Here is a 12,210-nt window from a genome sequence, read left to right on the forward strand (position 1 = left end):
AATCTCTTCTTTGAATGACTTATAGGATCCAGTGGTTGTTGCCATTTATATGGGAGCCACAAGTCTTTGCAAGATACTCAGGGCAATGGATTGATTGACCCTTCACAAGTAAATATCAACATTATCTTGGCTTAGTCTCAAAGTATTTCCATCATACTATTTTATTGACACATCTGAAATTATATTCATGAACCATGTTTACATATAAACCAACAAATTTAAATTTACAGTACTCAAAGAAAAAGATTAAGGAGGACAATACATACCCATGATATAATTCTTTCTTGCATTGATGGTCTTAAGTTTTGGCAGCTTAAAAACGACTGATGGCAAGTTCACATACGAGTTGTGGCTGAGGTCTAGATGCTGTAGTTCAATGCAATCTGCTAATTCTTCAGGAAGTTTGGACATTTTGTTGTGGGACAAGTTCAGTTCTGCAAGGAAAATATAAAATGTCAATACACATCCATACCAACCTGCTAAATATAATAAAAATTAAAGTAGAAACATGAAGAAAATGACAGCCATAAAAAGATCAGTAGTGTTTCCATGTAATAGAGAGGACAGTGAAACATGCAAAAGCGGACAAATGTTCTACCTAGGAATTGAACCTGGCCCCTTTTCAGTATTAGAGGCTGCAGATTCTATCTTCATGATAGGTATATACATCTTATTACAGTATACATAACAGGAGCAAAGCTCATGGGGTCCTGTCTCCTACTCTCCAAAACTAGATACTGTATGTATTTACCTAGTTGTATTTTACGGGAAGGGGAGCTATGCTCGTGGTGTCCCGTTTTCATATCTCATTTTATCTAAACTATTTTTAAATTCATGTATTGTTTTTGCACACACCACTTTCTCATCTAACTTGTTCCAACTGTCTATTACTCTGTGAGGAAAGCTGTTCTTTTTCAGGTCTCTTCTATAGCTGTCCTTTTTGATTTTCTTTCCATGTCCTCTTGTATTTCTATCATCCCATTTTATCAGATTCTCTCTATCAGTAATTTCTATGCCTTTCATGATTCTGTAAATAGCTATCAAATCTCCTCTCTCTTCTTTGCTCTAGTGTCTGTAGTTCAAGTTTTGCTAGTCTCTCTTCATATGATAGTTTTGTGAGTGTAGGTGCCAATTTTGTAATTGCTCTTTGTATTCTTTCAAGTTTTTTTATACATTTTTTTGTACTTGGTGACCATATCGTTGCTGCATATTCCAATCTTGGTCTTATCAGGGTGATTAGAATTTTTTTCACCATTTCTTCATCCAGATATGTAAATGCAACTTTGATTGTTCTTATTAAGTTATAAGTTTCTCCAAAAATCTTATTTATATGTTTCTCAGGTGACATATTATTCATAACAATGACTCCCAGGTCCTTTTCATATTCTACTTTTTTTTATTCCTTCTTCTCCTAATTTATGTGATCCTGTTATTCTGTTTTTACTTTTTCCAAATTCCATTATACTACACTTCTTTGTATTGAACTCCATTTCCCACTTCCTACTCCATTCCTGTACTTTGTTTAGATCTCTCTGTAGTGATTCACAATCTTCTTCCATGTTCACTTTTTTCAATAGTTTTGCATCATCTGCAAAGAAGCTCATATAGCTTTCAATTCCTTCCTCCATATCATTAATATATATAGCAAACATTATTGGGGCCAGAACTGTTCCTTGTGGAACACCGCTTATTACTTCATCCCATTTTGAGTGTTGGTCTCTTATCACTACTCTCATTTTTCTTTCTTGCAAAAAGTCTTCCATCCAATTTAGTAGTTTGCCCTGTATTCCTCCTTCAGTTTCTAATTTCTTAAGCAACTTTTTATGTGGTACTTTGTCAAAAGCTTTCTTTAGGTCTAGAAATGCGCAATCAGCCCATCCATCTCTTTCTTGTATTATATCTATTAGCCTTGAATAGAAACATATTAAATTGGTGACGCATGATCGTCCTTGTCTGAATCCAAATTGTCTTGGATTTAGCACATTGTTTTTTTCTAAATATTTTACCCATCTATTTTTTACAATTCTTTCACAAATTTTTGCTATTGTACTTGTTAGAGAGACTGGCCTATAGTTGTTAGGGTCTTCTTTATTTCCCCCTTTATATATAGGTACTATATTTGCTTTTTTCCAATCTTCTAAAACTTTACCTTCTTTCAAGGAACTGTTTATTATGCTATGTATTATGTCTGCCAGTTCATTCCTGCATTCTTTCAAAATCCAGTTTGCTATTTCATCTGGTCCATGCGATTTTCTGACATCAAGATTACTCAAGTGTTTCAATATTTCATTCTTTGTTACTTCTATTTCTTTCATAGGGGGGACTTTCTCTTTCCATTCAATCTCTTCAGGTTGTATGTTCTCCCTTGTAAACACAGATTTAAAATGTTTGTTCATAATTTCCGCCATTTCAATTTCCTCTGTGTATTCAATTCCTCCTTGTCTTAATTTCTCCAAATCTTGTTTGTTTTTCAGTTTGTTGTTTACAAATCTGTAGAATAGTTTTGGTTGATCTTTACATTTTTCTATGACATCTTTTCTCTTTTCCTCTCTGCACGCTTGTACATATTCATTTCTATAACAAGTATATATTTTCCATTTTTCTGGTCTTTTGTTTTTCTTCCATTTAACCCAAGCTTTGTCTCCTTTGTCTTTTATCTCCCTACAACTTTTATTGTACCAGCATTTTATATATTCTTTTTCCTGTTTTTGTCTTGGGACATACTTTTCTACTCCCTTTTTATAGATTTTTGTCAAAATATTCCATTTCTCTTCTACTGTTGTATCTTCTTTGTGTACTCTTTCCCAGTTTTCATTTTGGAAGAATTCTCTTAATTTATCAAAATTTGCTTTTTCATACATCAATCTTCCTTTTCTATATTGTTCATTTCTTTTCATGTATTTTTTCTCATTTAGTTCTAGTTCTATCAATATGTGGTCACTTTTGCTTATTGGTGCCTGGTATTCTATCTTTTCCACTATTTCAGGTTCTGATGTGAATATTAGGTCTAGTCTCGATGGTTCTTCTTCATTTCTATACCTGGTGTTCTCTTGGATCCATTGTGTCATTGTGTGGTCAGTAATCATCTCACTTCCCCATGAGTCTTCTCCACCCTTTACGGTCATCTCTTCCCAGCATATTTCTTTGCAATTATAGTCGCCCATCATAACTATTCTTCCTCCATCTTCCATTATCTTGTTTAGTGTTATTCTTGTGTCTTCTAACATGCTTTTATGTTCATTCTCTTCCCACGAGGCTGTTTTTGGGGGCACGTAGTTTATTACAAATTTTCTGCTCTTCTTATCTCTATCTTCTACTTCTATCATAATCATCTCTACTGTATTGTTCCCATATGTGACATTCTTCACGCTTATATCCTTCTTAGTCAGGAACATAACTCCACCCCCTTGTTTTATCTCTCTGTTTCTAATCCAATAATTATATGTATTGTGTCCTATGCTGTTGGGTGGTAGTGGGCCTTTTAATTTTGTTTCAACAATTCCCATTATGTCCGGATCTCTTTCTTTCAGATATTTGTTCAGTTCATTCAGTCCTGTTATTAATCCATCTATATTTGTGTAGGATACTTTTAACTTTCTGTTATTTCCATTGTATTCTCTGTTTCTTTTGTGTTTCTCTCTGTTATGCTCCATTTCTTCAATTTCATATTCACTACTCTCCAGTAGAATTCTTGTTTTTCTGTCTCCGTTCTGGTCTCGTTTTTTCTCTTAGCTTCATGTCTTTTCCTTATTTCCTCCTCTCTTTCCTCTTTATTCATTTCCCTTTTTATCCATACCTTTTTATATTGTTCACTTGTTGCTAGTTTCCCTGTTTTGGATAAGATATTCTCTGCCGTCGTTTGTGACCTGAATTTAATCTTAATTGGTCTGGTCTTGTCTGTACTATATTTCCCGAGTCTGAATTTCTCTTCTATTTGTTTCATTATTTCTGGCTCATCTTCCTGAACTGATTCTAGTAATCGGCTTACTTTTTCATTTTCCTCCTTGATTCTTGTGGTTCTATCTGGGTTGTGTTTCTCTTCCATTCCTAATATAATTATACATTTCTTTTTATCTGCTAAATCTCTTACTATATTCTCCTTTTGTCTTATCACTTTAATAATTGAGTCTTCAGTTTGTTCTTTCATTTGCTGTTTAATTATGTCAGTGAATGCCACTTTATTGTCTTCTTGGGTTGTCTTCCAACTCATAGCTTCATTAGCTATGGCCTCTTTGTTTTTTTTATTATTCCTCTTTAATTCTTCATTCTCCTCTTTTACTTCTTTTAACAGTCTTTTTAGTTCTTCTACTTCCATAGTTAAGTTATTGTTTGCTTTCTCTAGTGTTTCTAATCTTTCAACCCTTTCAGCCATTTTTGAAATTCTATCAAATCTACTCTCCCAATGTTCAGTCATTTGTTCAAGTTTTTCTTCGAGTCTTGCTAGTTGGGTGAGGTTGGTATCCGCCCCCCCCCTCATTAAATCCATGGAAATTATTATTCTCACCTTCCACTGTGCTACTCATATCTATGTTTCTAATCTTTACATTTTTGTTACACCTTTCATCGTCACTCAGCTGGTCAGGACCCCTTTTGTTTACATGTCGCCTGCCTGCCTGGGTCAAGTCCTCCCCTTCCTCATTTCCTTCCATTTTCCTCAGTAATCCCTCCCCTTCTCCTTTTTCTTCACTTTCCCACTACACCACGAGCAATCCCCCCCACCCTGTAAATACAATAGGTACTTCCTTTGCTTTGGGATCCACGAAATTTAACTTTTTCTTCAGAACGTCCTCTAAGCCGTCCGTTCGTTGAAGTGTGTGTGTGTGTGTGTACATGCACATGCGTGAGTGCGAGCGTGCATGTATGTATTCACCATAGTCTTTTTGGATCACGTGTTGGACTCGTGATCAACAGCTATTTTCCTCCCGGAAGAGAGCTCAGAGCTCGTATGACGGATCTATGGGTAATGCTGTGACCTTACACACACACACACACAACTCCCCGCCCATGAGAGTTGGAGTAACGACTCGAAGCGCAGCGATTCTGAAATTATTTTCAGCTCTGGGCAGGACTCGAACCCGGACCGCCATGGTGACAGTCGGAGACTACCAACCGCGCCACCGAGACGTATGTATGTACGTGCGCGTGTGCGTGCGTAGCTGTACGCGCTTGTGTAGCTTTGCCAAGTTTACCTAAACATATGCGTAGTATAAGCACTGTGTGGCTAGACTTCAGCGAGGTCCCTCCCAAGCGATCCTCACACACACACACTCACGCCTTGATGGAGTCTCAGCTCATATGCTTTAGAGCACATGGCTAACGGCGTGCTGCGAAGTAAGCCCACCTACCCACCCCTAACTCTGGGCACAAGCCAAATTTCATTGGCTGGTGGTTCGCATCAAAAAGTAAACTGAACAGGTTTCCATTAAAATTAAGTTTCTATTGTTAGGCTCCAACGAAGGGCCAAAGTGAACCCAGGCTTCATCCCACACTTTTTTTTTATGCCATTATTAAGCGGATCGTGCGAGGGATTTTAGACTCGAACTCAGAAGTAAAAAGACTAGTCCTACGCCTCCTCGATCTCAGATCGAAATCTTTAAACCTACTTCGAAAAACAAGTCAAACTTGATGATACACGTTTTCTTTTCTGGTTAAATAATGTATTCAGGTATGGGCAGGGTAACAGGATATGAACTGTCTATGATGAAGTTCATCACACCAAGTTAGTGTTATTCCTTTCAAGTCAACCGATTTAACGATTTCAATCAGCCTCTTGATCGTAGGGGGTTCAAGAAATTTCCATTAAAGTCGGATGATTAATTTGACAATTTTGTTCCCAATAGTGCGAATTTGTTGTACTCCACTCCAGAAAAAGAAAATGCGGAAGTGGGAGTTTGACTGCCCGTCATTGTTACAAAACAAAGACGGTTGTTGCAGGACAAAGGACGCCACATCATGCATGCTACAAAACACTTCGTTCTTTGTCGCTTCATCCTCAGGTAGACAGAGAGCACGCTCGCTGGTCCCGCGAGGGCCAGACCATTGCCCTCAGCTCCCCTCTCCTCTTCCTCCACCTTCTTGTTCCCTGAAGTCTGTAGCTTCGTCACGCTGCGCCGTATCCCTCGCCCCCGTCGTGGTGCGCTCCCCAGCCTCCGCCCAGATACAGCGCAGAAACTCTGGGGATTCCCGAGCCACGTGGTGGTTCCGACTTGGCGCTTTGCCCCTGTCTAACGCGCACGCGCACATCACTCAACAGCTGTCATAATCTTGGCCAATACGTCCCTCCTCGTGCAAAGATTTATAATATAGACGATTTACGTCGAGCACGGGGATTTGTTTATAACTGGGGTACGGCGTACCTTCAGGGCAAATATACGCCAAGAAAACAAACATTGATGAACTACTACCGGGTTTCCCAGTTAAATACAATTTTAAAAACAACAACGAAAAACGGGGGTGATGTATTTGTTCCTTGCTCGACTTCTCAGAACACTTAGCTTGACTTTGGGCAAAATTAAGTTAGTACGATTTAAACAGGCCGCTACCATTCCTCCCCCCAGCCAGATGTGCGATAATTCCTGATAATCTGAGAGCGCCAATCTATTCCGAGAAGCACCCGCGTTGTTTAAAACTTAAAATAACTTCTCATCCTCACCCAACAAAAAATAATCGTCCTATGGACAATGCATTACAACTACCACCACGCACCAATGCACGGTTTAACTATGCAATCATATTTGGTCCTAAAAATATAATATAAATTGGATTTAGTATATTTTAAATCATGCTCTCCTATACTGGACATAAACCCGCTCTCAATAAACCCACGGAAATCAAACAAGACGCTAATTGGTTAATCTTTGAATTACGGGATTTTTTCTCACTTATTAAATAAAAATAATAAATCAGTTGACACCCCTGATTGTCTCCATCAAATAGGTGACGAACAGTTCATTTGGATATTGATGGGTAAAACTGTATTCCTCCATCTAGCTAAGCTATAAACAGTGCTACCAACTGAAAAAGAAAAAAGGAAGGAAAAACTTGTTTCCTTAGTCTAACATAACCCTCCCTCCCATAGGAACTGCATCCACCTTACCTGTGATGAGGCAGAATTTGAGAGCAAACTTCGATGGTATTTTGGAGAGGAGGTTGCCAGCGAGGTTGCAGACGGTTAGTGGGGTGTTACGCATCAAATGGAACACTGCGTCTGGCACCTGGCAGAGCTGACACTCGCTCAGATCTGCAAGAGATTGAGAGGTCGTTCAAAATGATGTCAAGAAAGCAAAAATTCGGTAGGTATGAATGAACGAGCTCGCATAGATTAGCGCGCTACAGGTATTTTAAATTATTCTTACAGTCAGTCCATCAAAACTTCTTAATATTTCTACTCTTTTTGGATTAGTTTTCTTTCCACTATCCTTTTGTCCTGATAACCTGTGTATTCCGCCTTTATTTCTAACCGAACGGTTAAATATTTGTACTTTCAACTCTTGGCGAAGTTATGTATACTAAACATATATTATCTGATAACACAGGGGAACACTTTTTCAGTAACTTTGAGTTGCATTGGATATTTTAACGGATTGTGAAAGAGTTTTAGGCGCTGATTTCAAATCTGAAATTAGTTTTTCTCTACAAGCTCTAGTTGGTATGCAATTTGAGGTTAATGATTTTTGTACATATGTGAACTTGCGTAAACCATGTATAAGCATTTTAACGTCCATATATATAGATAGCTTCTAATATTTTGATCATTCTTCTTTTGTTTCAGTTCAAACATGGCTTCCAGAATGAGACATCATTGCAGAAACAAGCCTGATGCCTTCTGCTACATATGTGGATGCTACACACTCAATCGTCAGAGACGTAACATATCCTCGTTCGTCAAGCGTGCCTACAAGGCATATTTTGAAGTTCATCTTGGTGATCAAGACAAGCAATGGGCTCCTCATGTTGTGTGCCACAATTGTGAGGAAATGCTTCGAGACTGGACCAAAGGAAAACGCAAAGGTCTGCCTTTTGGAGTTCCAATGATTTGGCGCGAACCCACCAACCATGTAACTGACTGTTATTTCTGCATGGTAAACACAACGGGTGTTGGGAAGAAAAACCGACATAAGATTACGTATCCGAACATTCCCTCAGCTATTCGGCCTGTTCCGCACTCTGAAGAAGTACCTGTTCCAGTTTTCAAAGGCTTGCCTTCATTGGACGATAAAGACATTGGACATGATACAAGCCAGCAAGACAGTTGTGACAGTGAATTGTCAGAAAAGTGTTCACAATCGGAGGACTGTTCTTCAGACACTGAACCTTTCCCCGTCCCTAAGCCTCTTCCCCAGGCTGAACTGAATGATTTAGTGCGGGATTTAGGTCTTTCAAAGAAAGCAGCAGAGCTTTTGGCATCAAGATTACAAGGCAGAAATCTTGTTGATCACTCTGTTAAAGTATCATATTTCAGAAAGCGTGACCAGCTTTTTGTGACCTTCTTTTCAAAAGACAGACAGTTTGTTTACTGCCATGACATCCCAGGGCTTCTCAAAGAACTGGGTGTACCTTACTATAGTCCTGCTGAATGGAGACTCTTTTTAGACAGTTCAAAACGCAGTCTAAAGTGTGTTCTTTTACATAATGGCAATGTTTATGGAGCAGTACCTGTCGGTCACTCAGTGCATTTGCGGGAAGACTATGATGATATGAGAATGGTCATGGACTTATTAAAGTATCATGAGCACAATTGGATAATTTGTGTAGACTTAAAGATGGTCAACTTTCTTCTTGGACAACAGAAAGGTTTCACCAAGTTTCCATGTTTCCTCTGTATGTGGGACAGCCGAGCACGAGACAGACATTGGGTCCAGAAGGACTGGCCTATTCGTGACACCCTTGAAGCAGGCATGCCAAATATCATACAAGACCCAATTGTAAACAGAGATAAGATCATCTTTCCTCCTCTTCACATCAAATTAGGTTTGATGAAACAATTTGTCAAGGCACTGGAAACCGAAGGTGAATGTTTCCAACACATCATCACAGCTTTACCAGGGTTATCATTTGAGAAGATCAAAGCAGGCGTGTTTGATGGCCCACAGATTCGAACCCTAATTCGTGATGATCAGTTTGTTGCTAAGATGACCGCTTTAGAAAGGGCAGCATGGTTATCCTTTGTGGCAGTCGTTCAGAACTTCCTTGGAAACAATAAGGCGGAGAACTACAGTGAACTTGTGAACAGAATGCTCCTCGCTTTTCGTGATCTCGGGTGCAACATGAGCATCAAGCTTCATTTTTTGAACAGCCACCTTGATCAGTTCCCTGACAACCTGGGGGCTGAGAGTGACGAACAAGGAGAACGATTCCACCAAGACCTAAAGATCATGGAAGAACGCTACCAAGGGCGCTGGGACAAAAGTATGATGGCTGACTACTGCTGGAGCATTAAACGAAATTGCCCAGATGAAATGTACAAACGCAAAAGTTACAAACGCAAATTCCTGCCTGAAAAAAATACACGAAGAAATTGATAAGCTTCCATCAGCTGTGGTGATGTTCTGAAGGATGCTAATCTAACTTTGGGATAGATGTTCTGTTAATGTTCTGTTTCTTTTGCCTTAATAAATGTACAGAAATGGCTTTCATACTGTTTTAAGATTCAAGTGAACAAAAGAATTGTGGCTGATATTGCAATTTCCTATAATAACGAAAATTTAAAAAATAAATAAAAATGTCAAATTGCATAAAATCTGTAGCTTGCAGACAAAACCCGACTTCAGATTTGAAATCAGTACACTCAAGTTGACTATAGAAAAGTCTTTTTTTAAATGCAACAAAATGAATGTTCCCCAGTGTAATTTGTGTAGGAAATCCAAGGGTTTCTCTTACGTTTGAATCATTACTGTAAACGTTGGAAGAAAATGTACTCAGGAAAATCCAACCTGGTAATTTTTAATTAACAATTTAGTTACAAGGCCACTAAGAGTTTTACAACAATAATCAAAGGGAAATTAAGCAACGGGTACGTCATAACTTAATCACGCGTGTAGAGCTGTTAACAATGTTTACAAATCGGAAAGATGAAAGAAAAAAACAAGCTTTGATAATTTAGTTACAAGTGCATTTATATTCATAATTAAAAGAACAAATTGACAATTGGCAACCCAACACCCAGCAGCCACTTGGAGCAAGCTTCAAACACGGCGACTGAAGGCAAACGATTCTACACCTGCCCCTCTCTACTCCGTAACGGTACCCCCCCCCCCATCCAGCCTTGAATCACGACAAAAATACAAATTCACTACGATCAAGGCCATGGCACGTGTCCACCTGATTGGTTGTCGACACGAATGTTTTGACTCATCGCTAGGTCTGTTAAATGTACAAAAGAAGTATCAAATTTATTCAGTTATGCTAAAAAGAAAGAAAAACAAACCTGGTATCAACATTTTATAACGAGGACGGTCACAATAACACAAAAACGAATACAAACAGGCAAACCATAAAAATAACCAAATGGAAGACACTTCATCGTTCAGGTTTATCAATACAAATCAAAACTTCGAACTGCACAAATTCTACACAAAATTTAGACGCATTTCTTAAATTGTTTGTGTTTTTCTTTCACGTATGAAAATGATACAAATAGAAAATAAAAACATGTCGCGCGGACAGGATGCGCGTTTATACACCACCAAAAAAAACAACCACGCCCCATCCGACTCATCCCACCCAACGTCCACAAAACTCCCTTGTTGTTATTCATCAAGATCTCCCACACCCATCCTAACCACTTACCACACGACCAGGTTTTTATAGTTTTAAATTTATATATCTATTCCTTTACCTATTATTTCACTATCAGACAAGCTAAGCATTTGTGGTGTATAACGAAGTCTTCGATCCCAAAATTAAACATATATATATATATGTATATATATATATATATATATATATATATATATATATATATATACACTCATACAAAGCCAGTAGCCAGTACAACTGAATTTCAAAATGTAAGAAATATAGACTGAGTCACAGATATAATATTGAGGTGTATATCTATATATATATATATATATATATATATATATATATATATATATATATATATATACATATATATATATACATATATATATACATATATATATATACATATATATATACATATATATATACATATATATATATATACATACATATATATATATATATATATATATATATATATATATATATATTAAAGCTCTTGGTAAAATTCCTCTACTCTTTTTACCATTCTGTCTCTGCAGTTAACGATTTCTCCATATCTATATTTCAAACAATCATTTACTTCTTCCTTTATAGGCTTTGAGGAAAAATATTCTGTAAAACCCTGAGCGTGCTGATTCAATTCCGTATGTGCCATACACAGATATGTGACAAATCCGGTTTGCCCCACATGCAAACCGAGTGAAATGTTTTCTGAAAAAATTAAGAAAAAAATCAGATAACAACTGGCATTGAAACAAGAGACATGTTGTGATGGAGGTAAAGTAGGAAGTGGCAACGAGATGCTGTCGTCCTTGGAGGGTGTACGGAGCGAAGGCCAAGGGGGCAACGTGGGACAGAGACGGGTTATGACGTCAGCGGATAACAAACGTCTCGTGGCAAATAAAGACGCACAACGTTCCAGTGCGCTTGAACCCTGACCGGAGAGGAGGCTGGAGCGGGCATTGAATAAAGCGTCCTCATGGCAACCACAAAACCTATAATGTTTGCGCATTTCCACAGTCATTTTCTATTTCTACTAATTCTGTCATATATATTAAGCAATACTACAGCTATCGACGTTCATAGCATATGCACATATGTACATGCAAATGACTGTAATATTGCATACTAGCCAAATTACCCGCGCGTTGCTGCGAGTTCATGAATAGTCCTTAACCTAATCATACCCCACCTAACTTTAACCCTTAACGCTAATATATATATATATATATATATATATATATATATATATATATATATATTTATTATATAGTTCTCCAAGTACCTGGAGCGATAGGGTATCAGAATATATATATGGTTATGGAGGTCTATCTCCAAAACCCTAGGAGTTCGTGAACAAACAAACAAGCAGACAAATAAAAGATAGTTATCCAAGTACCTTGGGTTATAAGGTTACAGAATATATGTGGTTATAGAGGTCTATCTGCAAAAACCTAGGAG

General features: G+C 37.8%; 1 protein-coding gene across 2 annotated transcripts in view; it reads right to left on the reverse strand.

Annotated features, from left to right (window-relative positions):
* LOC143024840 (leucine-rich repeat-containing protein 40-like) overlaps positions 1-12,210 on the reverse strand; it is a 44,163-nt gene that overhangs the window by 3,868 nt on the left and 28,085 nt on the right. For both annotated transcript variants that reach the window (XM_076184117.1, XM_076184118.1), the window contains exons 2-3: positions 7,097-7,240; positions 267-434 (exon numbers count right to left, since the gene is read on the reverse strand). In XM_076184117.1, coding sequence (XP_076040232.1) covers positions 267-434; positions 7,097-7,240 — 312 coding nt within the window. The remainder of the gene's footprint in view (positions 1-266; positions 435-7,096; positions 7,241-12,210) is intronic.

Source organism: Oratosquilla oratoria, chromosome 4 (assembly GCF_046742065.1).
Source record: "Oratosquilla oratoria isolate Oo_2021 chromosome 4, ASM4674206v1, whole genome shotgun sequence".
In the NCBI taxonomy this organism is placed as follows: domain Eukaryota; kingdom Metazoa; phylum Arthropoda; class Malacostraca; order Stomatopoda; family Squillidae; genus Oratosquilla; species Oratosquilla oratoria.